The sequence below is a fragment of the Daktulosphaira vitifoliae genome, unplaced genomic scaffold (genome assembly GCF_025091365.1).
Source record: "Daktulosphaira vitifoliae isolate Bord-2020 unplaced genomic scaffold, ASM2509136v1 Scaffold_1, whole genome shotgun sequence".
In the NCBI taxonomy this organism is placed as follows: Eukaryota; Metazoa; Arthropoda; class Insecta; order Hemiptera; family Phylloxeridae; genus Daktulosphaira; species Daktulosphaira vitifoliae.
The window spans coordinates 35,450,589-35,469,656 of NW_026099572.1; the positions used below are offsets into that span (position 1 = coordinate 35,450,589).

Genomic DNA, 19,068 nt, shown 5'->3' on the forward strand with positions numbered 1-19,068 from the left:
TATTTGTAGAAGACTTGTAATTTTTAAACTTGCTGATTTATAGTTTATATAAAACTTATTCATCAAATTTATTTAATTATTTTAAATTAAACACTTTTAAGTGTTATACAATATAATATTAAAGTATTTTTGTGCTGTATCATACAGTTTATATCTTTCAAGCCGTTAAACAAGTTTAAATATTTATAACTAGTATAGTTATACAGTTATAGTAAGAGGATGATGTTTGTACCGTAAACTTTTGGAAATGTATGTATAGATATATCATACTTTAGACCCGGGAAAAAAATCAATACGATCGTAGCGCTCCAATCCCCACAAATCGCCCAGTCGTAGTGGCGAAACGCAAGCTATGTGGTTGACTCCGCTCTTTGTTAGAACTTTCCAAACAAAATTATTAACCATGATCGTCATTATTTACATATAATTTAATAAAACTACGACCTCCACAGGTCGAATATAAAATCAGTTACAGTATGTTGTTAAATTTCATATTACTTTTGTTTTTGTTGATTTTCATCAGCGTACAGTCTTCTCTACAACACGATGATAAAGTGTTACATATCGGTGGCATCTTTCCTATTAATGGAAAAGGAGGATGGCAAGGAGGACAAGCTTGTGAGCCAGCTGTCCGGCTTGCTTTAGAAGACGTTAACAAGAATAGTGTCCTATCTGAATATCAACTCAAGTTACATTGGAATGATAGCGAAGTAAGTCAATTTTCATTATGTACTTCATAAACCACCCTATGGAATATTTAATTACTACTAAAGTAATTTTCAAGATCAAAATAAAATTTTTTTCTTTGTGTAGTTAATAATCTATAATTTTTATATTAGCCACTAATAGTTGTTAGCTTTTATAATAGAAAGGTAACAAATTATTAGTTTTATCTTCAACCATAATAAAATAAGTGGGCGTAACTTAAGTTTTTATCGGCCTGTATATAATATTAATATGACGTAATAATATTTCATGCGTACTTTTAGCTTAAGTCAATTATACATGTTTACTACTAAAATAGATTTTAACGCTAAAAATTATTCATTATCTTGATTTAACATTAATATTTACGTGTATGCACGAGTATTAAATATGATAGATATAAAGGTTAGAACCCTTTTGATGAAATAATAATGTGCTAAAAATAAAATTTAAAGGAATTGATAAAAAATGTTTTTTACAAATAATACCAATAATACGTGTACGAAAAGAATGGTAATAAGAGAAAGAGTAATTTTCATTTAAAATAAGTAGTTTTAATTTTTTATTCTATTTTCTCTTTTTTTATCTCATTCGAAATTGATTTTAAAGGTGTATTTGTCATTTACAATACAAAAATATTTGTAATAAAATATAAAAGAGTTAAATAAACATCAAACTCCACAAACAAATAATTGTGGTTTGTGTCTGAAAGGACCAATTCAAAAAATTTACTCCTTTTTTTATAATTTTTAAATAGACATAAAATACATATATTCCTATATTTTATAGATGAATTAATTATGTAATTTATCTATAAAAGTTGTTTGAAAAATAGATAAAAATAATTAGTTAACAATAATAATAATAGATAAACATAATTTCAATCAAAACAATTTTTTTTAAGACTCAAAAGAAACATGTATATTTTATTAAGCTAAATATTAAAATAATTTTTTTATTTGTATTGAACATTTTAGTGTGATCCTGGACTTAGTGCTTCGGTTTTGTATGATTTATTATACAATAAACCACAAAAGCTAATGTTATTGGCTGGTTGTAGTACTGTGTGTACAACAGTCGCAGAAGCGGCCAAAATGTGGAATTTAGTTGTTGTAAGTAAAAATTATTACATTACTCTAGTGAGATAATTTTTGTAGTGAATTCATATTTTTAATTAAAAAAATATTTCAGCTTTGTTATGGTGCTAGTTCGCCAGCATTGTCAGATCGAAATCGTTTTCCTACATTATTTAGAACGCATCCTTCGGCTACCGTCCATAGCCCAACCAGAATCACGTTAATGAAAAAGTTTGGATGGTATAGGATTGCAATTCTTCAACAAACTGAAGAGGTGTTCATTTCTGTAGGTTATTTAGACTTTATAATATTTATAAAAAGTATTCATTTTGAAATGTTTGAAAACTTTCAGACAATGGAAGACATAGAAACACGTTGTAAACAAAATGGAATTGAAATAATTACAAGACAAAGCTTTCTAAGTGATCCCACCGATGCTGTTAAAAATTTACGAAGGCAGGATGCAAGAATCATTGTAGGACTATTTTATGTCGTGGCTGCCAGAAAAGTTCTTTGTGAAATATATAAACAGCAAATGTATGGAAAAGCTTATGTTTGGTTCTTTATAGGTAAATATATAGTTTCAAATGTAGTGTTATGTAGATTTTTAAGCATTGGGAGTATATAAAATGTATTTATAATAAATAGGATGGTATGAAGACAACTGGTTCGAAGTTAATTTGGATAAAGAAGGTGTTGAATGTACTAAAGAACAAATGAGGATAGCTGCGGAAGGCCATATCACCACTGAAGCTTTAATGTGGAATCAAAATACTAATCAAAAAACAGTATCTGGAATGGTAATACATAAATATTAATTAAGCGAAATTGAAGATGCTACTTTTTTTTGTTCATATTAAAGAAAAATATATGATAAAAATGATTAAACTAATATTCATTGAATGTTATTTAAATATTTTTATTGAATTTTATATGTGAAATTTTTATAGCTAATATGCAAGTTCAAATTTTATTTCAGACATCAGAAGATTTTCGTCATAGATTGGAAAATGTTTTAAGAACAGAAGGATATGAAATTGATCGAGGTCGTTATCCTGAAGGTTATCAAGAAGCACCATTAGCTTATGATGCCGTATGGGCTGTAGCTTTAGGTATATTATAAAAAATGAACATTATTGGTTTAAAATATTCAAAAATAGTTTTTAATGATTATATTTTATAAAAGCTTTCAATAAAACTATGACAATATTGGAGAAACAAGGAAAATCAATTTCAGATTTTAATTATAACAATAAAGAAATCGCCGATCACATTTATTCGGCAATAAATTCAACACAGTTTCTTGGAATATCTGTAAGATATGTAATAATGACATGAATTGAACAGAGGTATAATGATGACATTTTTTTATAGGGGCGTGTGGCATTTAGTTCTCAAGGTGATCGTATTGCGTTAACTCAAATTGAACAAGTTATCGATGGAAAATATGTAAAATTAGGATACTATGATGTACAGTCTGATAATTTAACATGGTTCGAAAAAGAAAGATGGATAGGTTTGTTTTTTAGTGTTTCACGTAATTAATAACCATTAATTCATTTTGTTTTTCAGGCGGGAAAATACCACAAGATAGAACTGTTATTCGCCGAGTTTTACGAACGCTTTCTATACCATTGTTAATTTGCACATGGATAGTAACAACTATTGGAATACTAATAGCCATTAGTTTAATTATGTTTAATGTACTTAATCATCATCGACGGTACTTACTAAACTAACACTTTTATAAAAAATCATTTTTAATAACTATTTATTGAAGAAATATTTTACTTTTAGAGTTATAGCTCAATCTTATCCTGCTTGTAATACAATAATGTTATCTGGATGCGTATTGAGCTTAAGCAGCATATATTTATACGGTTTAGATGGTCAAATAATTTCGCCTGCTGTTTTTCCAAATATATGTCAGATCAAAACTTGGGTACTTTCAATCGGATTCACATTAGGTTANGTACTTTCAATTGGATTCACATTAGGTTATGGTGCTATGTATAGTAAAGTTTGGCGCGTTCATAGATTACATACAAGTCAAAAAAAGAATGCTATTAGGGTAAAAGTTTTTAACAAATATATTTACTTCTTCTTAATTGGCGTTATAACAAAATAAACATTTTAGAAAGCATTGCAACCGTGGAAAATGTATTCAATTGTAATGTTTTTATTGGCTGTTGATATTACAATTCTATTTTTGTGGCAATGTATGGATCCATTAAAGCGTAATATTCAAGTTTTTCCATTGGAAAATCCTCTCAACAGCAATGACGATGTTAAAATAATGCCCGAATTAGAACATTGCAAGAGCGAAAATCATAATTTCTGGCTAAGTAATACCTCTTTTGACCATTATAAATTGTAATTTAATTATGATATGTATAATTTTTTTTAATCATTAATATTTTCCACTGCATCAATATATAATTTTACTCGCATTACTCAGGTTTAACCCTCAGCTACAAAGGATTGCTTTTATTGTTTGGATTATTCGTTTCATATGAGACCAGAAGCGTTAAGTTAAGACAAATTAACGACTCGCGCTATGTGGGAATGTCAATTTACAATGTGGTGGTTACTTGTTTGATAACAGCTCCTGTAATAATAGTTACTGCATCACAACAAGACGCTAGTTTTGCTTTTGTATCGTTGTCTGTTATATTTTGTTGTTTCCTTTCGATGGCTTTAATATTTGTGCCGAAAGTAAGATGTACAACCGAGAGTAAAAAATGATATTTTATTATCGTGTGTTAAAAAATAATGTTAGGTAATTGAAGTAATTCGTGATCCACATGATAAACCTGAATCAAAGTACAACCCCGACGCTGGAATGTCAAAAGAAGACGAAGATAAATATAAGCGTTTAATTGATGAAAACAAACAACTTGCGCAAAAAATTAAAGAGGTAAAATCCATATGTTAAATTCAATACACTATTATACATATTGTATATGATATTTATCAAATTAGTTTGAATTAAAAATAATTATTCGTTTTATTAGAAAGAAGAACGTCTCAAACAATTAAAAGCTGATTTGGCTAGCTTGAGGGGTGATCCAGATAAGACTGAATTAAAGTGGAATGATGAATCACAGCTGACTGAACATTCGTTTTTATCACAGTCGGTAAATAAAGATACTTTAATTGTAGCAGATTTCATAACTGGCGAAGGTACATCAGATTCAGCATTTATTGCTGGTACGACTACTTCTTATTCTAGAGCTAGCGCTTCCGATGTCGAGTTTTCTGAATCATATCTGTAAACCTTTTTCCTATCTAACAATTTATTGAAAATGAATTTTGAACCCAATCGACCAAATTCAATCATTTACTTAACAGGGTGTTTTAAACAATTTCTATTTCAAAAATGGTATTCGTTTATTTATAGATAGATCTTCAGTATATCATTTTAATACGCTCTACATAGAAAACTAGAAAACAGTCTTCTCAATAAAAAATTATAAATCCAATAACACTATTACCAGATCATAATCAATAACAAAAAGTAATCATCTAATTTAAAAGACTAAAATTTAGCATTCTAGTAATACTGACATTTTCTGAAAGTTCCACGTAATTGTTGGTAATTAAAACAACTTAATATTACAATAATTACGCCAAATACAATTTATTAAACATTAATTACAATCATTGTTTTTAAAACAACGTACAACAAACACGGTTTATAGGAAATATATGTGCATGTGTTGTTTTATTTTTCTAAAATTTTATATTGCTAATTTATTATAAAAATTCTTTGAATATTTTCGATTATTTTATTTTATTGAGATAAAAATAATAGATTTTTTTTTATGGCTTATAAAGATAAATAGTGTATGCTTAATATTAATTAGTAATATCTACCAAACAATATATTGTTACAATAAAATCTTTATTTTTACTCCAAAACTTTATAAAAAGTCACATTGACATTATTATTGAAAATTAATCATTTTCCCTTTAATTTAGGTGTTTATCTATTAAATAATATGTAGTGTAGATATTAGCACCCATCAGACTTAATATTTATTGTCATCAAATATTTTTACTAGTAATAGACGCTATGTGCGCAGTTTTTTAGTTTGAAATCTAATGGTAGATAGTTACACTACTTGAAAATTTTGTTGGGAAACTTATTCAAAAATTAATCCTGCAACTTTAATTTAGCCATAAAATATTAAATACTAAATTACAGTTGCTCATTTTCTTAAACATCTCTTTCTAAATGAAAAACATATCACAATTTAATTGTACAATAAATATACATGACAAGCTCTTATATTCTATGAAACTAATAATAAAATAATAATTTAAAATTCTTAGAAATTTAAAGATTTATCTTCATTTTCATTTTTTAAATTTGAAATATGCGTTGTTAAATTTATGTTATTTGTATGAACTATTAATGCTCATTTTTCATTTTGTTAAATAGATATTTTTAATTGTTATGTTTAATAATTTGTGTATTATTTGTTAAAAAATTAAAACTCAAAATATTTTAAATAATATGACATTGTTTTGATCTCTAGACATTATTTTAATTTAAAAATTTTATTTTATAAATACATTTTAAGCAGCTGTTAAATAATTAGTATAAAACATAGGTGATTATGATCTATTACTCTAAAATACAATTATAAAGAAATGCGTCATTTTAAGTATTATAAAAGTGATTTTTAATTAAGTATATTTTAAAACATTGTGTTGACAAATCATTTAATTACCGTTTTGGAATTTTTGAAATTCTCTGTAATATTTTGAAAACCATTGATATTGTTAAAGAGTTTAATAAATATGTTACAAGATATTTGGATTATTTAAAAAACAAAAAAACTTTTTTTTTTATAATTTTTAACCCTAACTGTAGAATTGCATTGTGGTTAATTAAAGAAAATTTGTAGTAAATTTCTGTTTTGCTTTTTATTTTAAAAACATTTTTTGTGTAGCTATCAAGAATTGACGAGAACGGTCAAATGTAATCTACAGGATGAGAAGCAGTTCCAATCCAATAAACAGCGGTATTAGACACCAAACATAGAGAAATATTAAATTACAGTCTCTTTTTATTTGTTGTAAAATTTTCGCTCACTTTAATATTTTATAATTTTTTCTCAAGTAACGAGAAAAAGAATTTTTATTATTTACTACTTGTAAAATTAATCAATTTTTGTTTTTTGATATAAAAATATTTATTATGAGGCGTTATCATCGTTGCATGAAAATTCGTTGGTTGTTATTTAAATGTGTAATAGGATGCATATCTTAGAATGATTCAATAAATCAATATTAGTTATGGGTAAACGTTTTAGTAGAGGTAGTAATTTTTGAATGTCTGGATATTGTTTAGTAATAATATTTTAAATTCAAATACTTACTAAGAAATTTATATACTTTTTTATGTAATTTATCAAATGTTTTCGTTTATTATATTATAAGAACTCATAAATATATACATATATTTTTTCTAAATAGATATTTTGAATAGTAATTTTAACATAGGATCAAGTAATGATTAAAAGCGAATTTTTTAAACAAAATTTGAATTCGTAATATTTAAACAATCCATGAATACGCAAAAATATTAAACACTATTTAGTTGGTATTCAACCTGCAGTTTAATTGTATTCAATTTATAAATTTATAGACTATAAAATAATTTATTTACTCACAGATATAAAAAACGTAAAGATGATTTCAAAAATTTAAGTAAAAATAACATTTGAAAATTAATATCAAAAATAGCAAACATTATTAATTTGTAGGATCTATATATAACATATTTTCTAAACGTGTTATTAAATATTTGCATAGTAACATAAATTATTTTTAATTGCAGAGAAAATAATGGGGTAAAAAAGATAATATGTAGTATAGTATTTTGTTGGTACACGATCAAAATTTCATAATTTGCAATAAATACATTCATGTATTGTTGTGAAAATAAAAATTAGTAATATTTATTCAGAACTTTGTCATCCTCCTTTTCATTTTATTGTAATTATGATAAAACTATCAGATTAAAAAAATTAAGTACATAATGATGCTAAGAATAGTATTTTAGTTTTTGGCAATAGATATTTGTACACCAAAAAAATTTTAAAATGACTTTTAAATGAACATTTCAATAATATATTTACCTTCTTTACAAAAAAAAGGTGGAACTCATGAAACTTTGGCGTATAAATACATAATTCATAAATTAATTATAAATATATAATTTCAAATTTATTTAGTAAATTTATAAAGTTAATACATACATTTTGTTTTTCTTTGTCTTCATATAATAATTAGAAAAGATAATTCAAAAAACAAAAAAATGTTAAAAAATTATGTAGAGAACCTGTTTAAGGGAGGTGTCATATCAAATACGCCACTAGGGAAAAAGAGTATAATATACTGTATATTATATTATGAAGTATAATAGTTTTGAAAATCTTAGAAGATGATTACTCTTCTACGTTTTGATAAAACTTTTTCTGGAGAAATAAGTCTCAGATATTGAATAACATTGGCAATAAAGCTTATAAGTCAAATAAAAAATATTATGGCTTGACGTGAATAATGATTCTCAGTATTGTATAAATGGAAATTACACTCATCCTGAACGTTTTTTTTTTAATAGAAAAAAATGTTAAGACATCTCGTAAGCTCTTAAAAATAAATACGTGATACTGAATAGTGAGCTTAGAAAATCACCAGTTAATATTCGTTAGTAGTTTTTAATTATTTTTATTAAAAATGATTATTCAGAATTTATAATATTACCTGATTACGACGAGGATTATACACTTAAAAATAATAATTGGTATATTCTTTACAGCTTTTTAAAAAGTGAAAATGTAAATAACTTGCTTGTATAATTAAGTATTAAGAAAATATATAGTGGGTATTGTATATTGTTATATTCAACTATTATTATTGTAAGAATATTTTTAAAGATTTTGTACAGTACAAAAAATTATTAAATTTAACAAACTCGTTACTTATAGTGTATTATTTAATTAATTAATTAATTTTATTATGGTAAAAATTAATTTTAAAAGAGACATTATTTATAAGGGTCTAAAAATGACAAAAAGAAAATAAATTGATGAAATATTCATGTTTAAGATAGAAAAGTTTTTCTCAAAGAGCATGTTTGCATATTATTATATTATTTTAAAACGTTCAGCCGTTATATTCAAACCAGATGTCACTACCAAATGGAATATCATTAGTATTATTATGGACCCCAAGATAAACTCGGTTGGAATAATTATGCTCCTATTTCATTGAATTCATAATAAGTCATTATACATGAGTTACATTCTCAACTTTGGTTGAGCTTAATTTCCATTTTCCTTTTATCATAAAAATGTTAATGTAACAATAGGTGTATTTTAAAGGATCTAGCATAAAATATTTTAATATGGCGTATTGCACCATCTCTTAAAATCAGACTAACTAGCATTATACTATGATAGATTTACAGAATAATAAAAGAAAGTAAAAACTAAAGAGTTTTATTTTAGTTTAAATGCGAAGTTGAAAATATATTGTTTTTACAAATTATATGTTATCTTTTTGTATCTGTCCATAAAAGGTCTAACCTTTAACTAGAAGGATTTTGCTGATAAATCAAATTGAACCGAATTTAATCTACATGAACTAAGGTCTTTAATAATTAAAAAACCTTTTATTTTAAGAAATTCAGAAAAATATTTCAAATTTAGTTTATCAATCATAAAGTAATACTATGACATTTTAATGAATTTGATAAACTTAATAACTTTATAAGAAGAAAAAGTCAAATTTTAATTTCTAATTTAATTAATATTATAATTTCATTGATACTAGAGACAGCTATCTGTATTTAATATAACTTATTATAAAAATCTAATCAAAACCTCAAATATAGAAAAGGTTTCAAAGAGGTGCCCATGCATACAATTTATTTCATTTAAGTTTTGAAAATGTTCTGGAACGCATTTAAGCTATTTTAACATAATACAAAATATAATAAATATATTGTCCTAACGACTTGTCTCTCTTTTTTTTTTCATTACGGTCGACATAATGTTGGACGCCCTGTTGAACTACCGTGAGGTATTGCTTCAGGACGCCCAACGTCGCATTAAAACTCACAACACAACATGGCCTCCCCCGTTAGCCGGATCCCTGAGTGGGATCTGTTGCCCAGGCCACACCACGTGGAGGTGGGGGAAGGACTTTGGTAAGGTTGGGAAAAGAAAAACACACAAACAGATAAACACAAACACTGGAAACTACAGGCCCTGATATCCTCAGGCCTTTTTCCTTTTCCGGGGGCAATCCTTTGCCAGGTGGCCCGACCCTTTGCACGTAAAGCGTGCTCCGGATGGATCAGGGCCCTTGCAGGCACCCTGAACATGCCCCCGCTCTAGACACTTGAAGCATTGCGGCCTCTAGTCCTCTAGGGCACGCAACCTACACGACGACCAGCCTATGCGCAGTCGTGCAAATCCGGCCAGAGGAGCCGCGTCTCTAACTGGCACCTCGATCCGTATCAAGTGGCCTTTATCGCTATCGTACAACCGGACCACAACTGGTCCGGTTGATGTGGTTTCCTTACCCGTAGAGAGGATAGAGTTTGGTTGGGTTATCAACGCCACCTGGACGTCCTCTTCCTCTATCCACTCCACGACTCTCTAAGCAATTGACTTTTAAAGAAATAAACTGCAAAATTTCTGTTAAAATTGATTATATTTTTTAGGTAATTTTTATACGAAATTGTATTGAAATTTTTTTTTATTAATATCAGATATTAACCTGTAGAAAAAAATGAATATTTAACTTTTTTTGATAACAATAAATTAAATTTTTTAAATACTTTATTTAAAAAAAAATAAAATAACAAAAATACATATTATTAATATTTTGAAAAGCCTAAAGTATTTTTTTCTATTTTCTAAAATTGTATTTCGCAAATAAATGTATTTTTACTATTATTTGGACTCAATTATATAATAATTTATTAAGCTTATAACTTCTTTAATAACATAATTACTAATTGTACGAATATAATCAAAATTTAATCTTCCTATATATGGTGCACTCTAACCGAGTTTATTTATTATGCAAATTGTGACCAGTATAGCTAAACAATAGCTTCTCATAATATCGGCTAAGGGTTTGGTGAATTACAACAAAACCTTTGTATTCGGTGACCATATCTTGAGCAGGAACTGAAAATGGAAAGAAGAATAGAGGAGAGGTTATTCGCATTATATTTCGAGGTATGTAAATTTTACTCGGAGGTTTCGGAAATGTTTCCCAAAAAGCTTTCACTCGAGGTAAATCACCTTAAAATTTAGTACCCTTTTCTCTTTTCCCTTCTCACTTTCTCTTGAATTTCATGTATAATCGTCGCATGATTTATTTCTTTGTTGTTTTGTTTGTGTGTGTGTTTTATATGTACATAATTGAGTAACAAACAAAAAAGTTAGTTGTTTCTAGTTATAATTTCACCGTCTTAATTGAAGTTAAATTAACATATTTAAACAACATGTAAACAGTATTATTTTAACCTATTAATTAAATACTATATTAGTAGTCGAAATTTAGTGCGACTATTGAAGAATTTTGGTTGATTTTCGTTTTTCATCAATATTTGCTTTTATACGTGTTTGTGTTATATATTTTTATTATATGTTTTTAAACACAAATATACTTAATGGAATAAAAATGTTGGTAAAATATAAAATATACATACAAAAATTGAAAATATAAATTACAATTAAATATTACCTATGTAAATTTGGCACCATAAGCAGTCTCGTGGTTTATTTATACTTTGAGTTGCTTCAGGTAAACGCCAAACGACTAATAAAATTGCAATTTTAAACGAATTGGTATATAAGACCTCTGTAAACAGTAAAATATAAATAATGGTAATAATATACAGAGTGTTCAAGTAAGGAAATGGGTCAATTTTTATTATCTATGAGAACAATAGACAATCTTTATTTTATTTACTTAACACTCTATATATTAAAAAAAAAAATAAATAAAATTGAATTAGAAAAGTATGAAAACAACTACTTTTTTAAAATTAGAAATTCAAAGTTTATATCATAAAAAAAAAAATTATGTTAGTATTTATTTATATTATGAAATACATGTGAAAATTTAACAGATGAATTTATTGTATTTTCATTTATTATATTATAATATTATTGTTTAAATTCTCGATAATTCATATCACATTAATGGTGCTCTTTATATAACGACGATACTCATATGGATGAAAAGCACTTAAAACATTAATTACCATTTTGAACTTATCGGTCAGTATGATTTAAAATTTGGATTTTTATGACTGGCTATGATATTCGATCATCCCTTGCACGCTATAGGACCCACTGGAAACCAAAATGAAATATTATTATCATTATTATTGTTATTATTATTAATATATACAAGTATAACCGCCGGCGATTAGCCGGTTAAGAAAATATATACGAGTCGAGATATATTTTAATTCGTCTTCTGTTAGTTTAATAAAACTAGAAAAAGGTCCGTTTCGTAACATACAAAATATTGATAATAAGGTAAAATAAAGAAGATAACAATGAGAGCTCAATAACAAATTGGTTCAAAAATAAATATAAGAAATACTGCTGTTGTATGAATGCATTCATAAATGATACTCATATTTAAATTATTTTCAACGTATTCCGTTATTTGTTTATGATTCCAAGTAAGATTATTGCAAAGGCCTATTGCATTTTTTGAATTTTTCAACGTGCTAAGTTTAATCTATTACTGAATATTTATATTTTTTAATTGATATATTTTATTAACTTTACTATACCTAAATTTTCGAAAAAAATTTTTTTATTATTTTTGCAATCCAAATTTCATAATTTGTCGTAACTCTTTTTTTAACATTTCGGTCTTAAATAAATTGATAGGATTGCTTACGAAGAATAAATTGTACCAATAATTTTAATATATAGAGTGTTCAGCAAATAAGATAACGGATCAAATGTTACAAACAATGAGAACAATTGAAACCCGTTTCCATATTTACCGAACACACTATATAAAATAAGAAAAATATCCAGCACATTAATCTTGATCTATATTGTTGATCTATTTGCATATACTATTATAAGGATCTATTGTGCGTTATTTAAACATTATTTGTCAATAAATAGATTTTAAAGGTCCTGACCATGCTAGTGGGTTACAGGGTATTCACCTCTTGATATAGACTAGTTATAAGGGATATGTTAAAAGGGTTTTCCTATTTGGCATAAGAAATGCGAGTTCGTGTGCTCGTCTTTAAATATAATATCCTTTCTTCCAGTCACACCTTGTTTTATTAATTGACTCAGTATATGGTGGTGTATAGTTTAATTTCACTTGTTAATGCAGATTAGGATACTCAGTGTTTTAATTATATGCGTTTAATGACTACTTCTTATGACCCCTTTGTTAAACAAAGGTATTTATCGTTTGCTACTTAAGTATTATCCCTGCTAATTATCATACGACCATCTTTCTATAATTTTTTTGTATTATCACTTTAATAAAGTTTTAGTATATTATTATATATAACTGCGTGATCTTTTATTATATACATACTAATTATTTCAATACAAATAACTTTTGTTCTCAATGTGTTGCGTGTAGTGCGTAAATAGATTTTACAAAGTTCTAATTTTAATTTACATTATTTAGTTTTTAAAATAAATTTGCACAACTAAATATTCGGATAACGTCAAAGGTACGAGTAAGAATGTATGTGCCCGGCTGTTCATGTTTTATTTTTTCAATATTATTCATAGAACATTACTATAATTTAGTCTTCTTGGGAAAGCAAATGACCGTTGAGAAAACGAAAACTAGCAATAACGTAATATCAATTTGTATTATGTATGTATGCGATGATATTTCTATGATAGAACAATAATATATGTTAAATTTGAAGACATGTAATATGCATACTACACATACCATATCATTGTTAAAGTAGTCAAGTGAAGTTTTTCTTCTAAACCGTACGTGACACCGAATAACTACGATGGCCCAGGCCATAAAAGCTCGTATATTTATTTTATAGAAGAATTTGTAACGACTCGAGGACGTGGTAGGGGAGGGGGGGCGATAAACGAGAGCGGAAGGAAAATGAAAGGCAACGACGAATGGTTTTAATGTATGAATGGAGAATATAAAACAGTATGGCGTTGTTCCGTATGCATTTCTTTTTAGTTGGGAACATCGTGTGCCAAAGGAAAAACAACGAAAAGAGGAAGGTGACAACACGTTCGTACTGTGTTTTGATCCTGTAAAGATGACGTGGACCATCGGCCACTAAGATTACGAGGTTCGTCACACCCTAAGCTACGTGATAACCGTGAAGTTAGATCTACAACGCTAGAGAACTATTACTCCAAGAAAATCCTTATTTCTTACTCACACCGCAATAAGGTAATTTATTGGCTGTCCTACGTCTACTAAAAACATGTCACTGTTCCATATTCATAAAAATTCTACTTTATCATATGTAATATCCGTGTAAAAAACTCGAGATTTTCATTTATATATTTTGTTAATATAATTTATTTTTATTTACTTGAATGCATTTATTCATATCCAATTAAATAAGTTTTCACATAAACTGATGTCGTTGCGGGTATAACTATTATTTGTAACTAAGCACTTCACAATTATATTTTAAATACAATTAATGTATTCTACTGTAGAGTACACTCTAAATTGTCATATTATTTTAAACTACTTGATTATATAAATGTAAAATACAAATTTCAAGTTGACATTAAATATCTTCAATAAACTTAGTGATTGAATTTTTACACTAGACCGCAATAAAATATGTTATTCCGTTCAAATTTTTACATGAAAAATACAATTAAAAAGGTAATATTTTATACGCATACAAATGTATATATTATGTACTTACTGTTATTAATTTGCAAATATTTCATAAAACAATGTAATCAACTTCTATTGTTAAAGTTCATCTGAGCGTGATGTAATAAAAATCAGTCTTGTTAAAATATTGAATAAAAATATAAAATTATGAGGTCGACGCATACAATTTTTTTAGAATAACACGTGTTATGTGTATAAATAATAAAACTGAATCTATTTTATTTTAAACAACAAAACAACTTAATTAAATAATTCATTTCCAATGGATTTTATTTAAACTTATCACTGTTTTTAATACTGCAAACGGCCATACGATTCCTAATATTTATCAGGTATTTATTTAGTAATCTTTCTCGTCTTTACCTATACGGTGAACATTTTTTACTAAAATACATAATCGTTGTCTTTTTATTTATTGTTTAGCTTTTATCGTATATTGCTAGATGAAATAAAACTTCTTGCCTATATCAAAATACAACGAGAATGGTAAAACTTGACATGTTATAAATTAATTTCAAAAATGATTTATTCAAAACTACTTCAAATTTTACCCTTAAAATAGTCATACTACTATGCAAAATTTATTATAAATACGAAACGTTTTTATTATATAGACAATTCTTTAGATGAAAAAATTCACTTAAAAAATATTCGATCTTGGTGTATAGAACTTCGGCACAGTTATTTTTTCCAGGTCATTTCTCTTGATAACAGTAGGTGAGTTCTGTTACATACAGCAAACTTATTTTTAAACTCGTATGAATTTGTCGTTAAGCACCAGAGTAGTAGAAAATCTACTAACGTCGTTAACGGTCAAAAGTTTAGCTCATATTTTTTAAGATTCAGATTACATGTGGTAAAGTCTATTTTTTATACAATTACCATTATAATGATATACAGGAAGTAAATTTTGCTAGAACTAATAAATTAGTAATGTGTAATCAAAACAAAACTTTGTAATTTTAATACATGCGTGACTTATATAAAAGTGAATTAAAAAACCCCAGCATAATAGGGACAAGTATAGATTGACATCTGATAATAATTAATATTACTACCATAAAACGCTTCGTTGCGAAAACGTTCATCTTAATAAATTCCTATATTTTAAGACGTAGGTTTTTTAAACGTTACAGAAATTTAAAATAAAACTGTGATTTCACATAGAAGACGAGTTTTTTAAACATATAGTTCGTTTCAAAAGCTTGTTGCAGATATGAAGGACGCAGGATTGACTGCCAATATTTTTAGATAGTTGAAAAATTTTTTTAATAAAATATTTGATCATGTTTTATTGTTTTTTCAAAATAAAGTGTATTGAAAGAAATATAATTATCGATTATGTTACACATCTAATTGCTAAATTAATCCAGTTTTCTAAAATAAAAATACTTAAGTTTTGAAAAAATAAAATTCGGCTGTTTTGAACATTTTTAATTATTTTCCATATTTTTGTTTTTGAATAAAGTTGAGAATTCTTTCAATTTTCGTGGAAATTTTGTCAAATAGAAGTGATTTGGCTTCTTTTGACACATATTTGAGCAATAATCGATCCAGTGCAAATCGAGCGCAAGAAGTGATTGACACAAAAAGAATAAATGTTCATCACAGTAAAAATAATACTTTTTCAGCTATGCATGGAAGCTAAAATATTCTTTGGATGTGTTATAAACATGATATATTGATGTTTATAAATTATTTACAATTTTAGAATTCGCTGAAGAAATAGAAATCTATCACAACGATTGTGCTTCAAAATAAGTTTTATTGCGGAAAAGCTATTTTAGAAATTGAATGTAATTTTGCGCGAAGGGCGACAATAATCATTCAAAAATTTCAGTGTATCAATTTTTGATCATTTTTAATATTTGATGTACTTTTTGTATGCTTGAAGGTTACATAGAAAAACAAAGTCACTTTTATTTAAAATCGAGATTTTGGTGATAAAAATTTGTATTATTGTGATGTATTTTTTAGGCTATCAAACTAGTCATAAATATAGGTTAGTAGACCTATGACAACTGGAATTCGAAATAAATCAAAATAAATTTTCTTAATTGAAATAAATGTTAAATAATACAATAAAAATGTGGTTATTATGATTTACTGTTAAACAGTTTATAAGACTAAGTTTTTAAATATTTCTAAGAACGTTATATACTTGGTTTTTCCTAAAAATGTAGTATTAAAATCCTAAAAAAGGATGGCTTTTCTGTTATATCTCAATGTAATTGTTAATAATTTGTAATGGACAGTTTGGATAAGATACTGTAAACTAAGATAAGTATTGTAAATATATAATGTGCGACAACATCGGAAGTGTGATAAGAAGTAACATTGGTAATTTTGGTTATGTTTTTTTTATGAACACATTTTTTCTTCTTCTCTCTAATATAAATTAAAAAGAAACAACATGTATTTCATGATAAATCAAATGGAAATATTAATGAACTATGCCTGAGAAAACAGTGAATGAACGCCCACGAATATCAACTATACCTGAACACCTAAACCAGTAAACTCGGCATCACCGATACGACGGAATTAAGGTCAGAAGTTAAACTTCTACTTATCGTACGCAGCTCATTCACATACTATATAGCACATAAAAATTAATATGTTTATTTTTTTTTATACGAATACTTGTATACATTATATTATTGTCTAACATCATAAAACTATAATTTGCTTCTTATGTTAACAAATTGTAATTAAACCTATCTGTTTATATTTGTAAAATAAAACAAATACCATTTCAAATTATTGCAAAAATAATTTATTTTTGTTTATTATACTAGAAATCTCCACATTTAACCTTGTTTGAAATTTATAGTTTGTTAAAAATTATCACATAAAACATTATATTAAAATTGTTTTGTTTATTTAATTAAAATTATATTCTAAAAGAAAATTTATAGTCATAAATATAGATATTTTAAATATTGTGTCAACATGCTCCGGCAACGGAGTAAGTAGAAACAAAATTTATACTTAACGTTTTCATCTGCAAACTAAATAAAACTGAAAAAAATAATTTTCTTATACTAAGGCCTATGTGTTTTTGAACCTATCTATAAAATTTCATTACTCTACCTTAAATATTATTGATATAAGAGCCAAAATTGTAATAAGTGTATTGACTAGCCTCGGTCTCTCGTTGTAATTAAATTTGATTACACAAATTTGAACATAGGCATTTAGATAATTTAATATCTATCTATCTTAATTATATAGAGTCAGGTTAACCTAGTGATTTAAAAAGGAATTTTTACGCCGGCTGATGACCTGACGCAACCTTGTTATGGCCGAAGGAGCAAGCTAGGGGTAAGGCGTGTGACACTGTTAGAGTTCCCGTATGGTCACCCATCCGAGAACCGACAGAAAAAATTACTAAGACAGTGACTTAATGATCCGCTGCATCACATCACGCCCTTCTTAAATAATTTAATGTAATTCATGAAATAAAAAAATTATGCTTTCGTATGTTTTAAAAAACAATACTATTTAGCTAGTATTAATTTTTTTTTTCATACCATAGAAGACAACATAAATAAATAGTAAATAATAAAAAATTATGATAAATTTTATGTATAATAGTGAAATTATTTTATTTTCAATAGTTTTGAATCAAGTGTTTGTTTTATCAAAATTTGTATTGGGAAGCTAACTCTATTGATAAAGAAAAATAATTTAAAGTCGTTTAAGGCCACACATCATTAAATAAATAATAATCTTTACGCTATTAACAAAAAAATGTTTGTATAAAAAAAAAAATGTTCAATATATTTTTAATTGCTATAAGTTATACATTTATCTATTTGATATTACAAATAAACAAAACCCATTACTATATAAATTTAAAATTGAATATATATCATCAATGATAACACAAGTAATCAACTAATATGTTTATAAATTATAGAATCTATCCATAAAATAAAATTTATTTATTTATTACCTCGTAAAAAAAATTGTCTAGTGTTTTGTCTATTTATATATTGATAGTTAATAGATTGGTTTTTTAATAAAATTTTCATTTCAATGTTAAATCGGTTGAACAATTTCATTTACCTGTATTAAATGTATTTAATAGCATATCTGGCTGTCATTGACTGAATAAAAAAAAGGAAATCATCTATTTCAAATTTCATTTACCTTAATTGAATTATTTCAATACATACAATATTGTTTTTTCATCAATGTATAAAAACAGCTGTATCACGCCAATATTAAAATCTGTCTATGGAACTGATATAGAAAATTTCTTGAGTTACCTTTTTTAGAGAAAATCTTAAAGTTAATTTTGCTTAAAATTTTGATCACCTTTACTATCTACAATTTCAGCTCTGTTTACCTT

At 26.3% G+C, this 19,068-nt stretch overlaps 1 protein-coding gene across 4 annotated transcripts; it reads left to right on the plus strand.

Annotated features, from left to right (window-relative positions):
• Nucleotides 1-317: 317 nt before the first annotated feature.
• On the plus strand, nucleotides 318-6,998 carry LOC126893855 (gamma-aminobutyric acid type B receptor subunit 1-like). 4 transcript variants are annotated; one of them, XM_050664379.1, is made up of 16 exons: nucleotides 318-710; nucleotides 1,683-1,817; nucleotides 1,897-2,067; nucleotides 2,134-2,350; nucleotides 2,430-2,581; nucleotides 2,761-2,893; nucleotides 2,968-3,095; nucleotides 3,156-3,297; nucleotides 3,354-3,504; nucleotides 3,579-3,748; nucleotides 3,779-3,852; nucleotides 3,919-4,126; nucleotides 4,240-4,496; nucleotides 4,561-4,698; nucleotides 4,796-4,991; nucleotides 6,740-6,998. In XM_050664379.1, the coding sequence occupies exons 1-16, from the start codon at nucleotides 477-479 to the stop codon at nucleotides 6,751-6,753; spliced, it is 2,520 nt and encodes an 839-aa protein (XP_050520336.1). In that variant the 5' UTR covers nucleotides 318-476; the 3' UTR covers nucleotides 6,754-6,998. The 4 variants fall into 4 exon arrangements, with proteins under 4 accessions (XP_050520336.1, XP_050520337.1, XP_050520338.1 ...); XM_050664380.1 differs by having other exon boundaries at nucleotides 4,796-4,964; XM_050664381.1 differs by having other exon boundaries at nucleotides 4,796-4,918.
• Nucleotides 6,999-19,068: the final 12,070 nt, after the last annotated feature.

What these genes read in the sequence shown, in the direction of transcription:
- LOC126893855 (XM_050664378.1), top strand. Translation starts at nt 477, where the DNA reads ATGTTGTTAAATTTCATATTACTTTTGTTTTTGTTGATTTTCATCAGC. An exon ending in GTACTTAATCATCATCGACG is followed by an intron (nt 3,505 to 3,578) that starts GTACTTACTAAA and finishes TTTTACTTTTAG; the next exon opens with AGTTATAGCTCAATCTTATC. An exon ending in CTTTAATATTTGTGCCGAAA is followed by an intron (nt 4,497 to 4,560) that starts GTAAGATGTACA and finishes AAATAATGTTAG; the next exon opens with GTAATTGAAGTAATTCGTGA.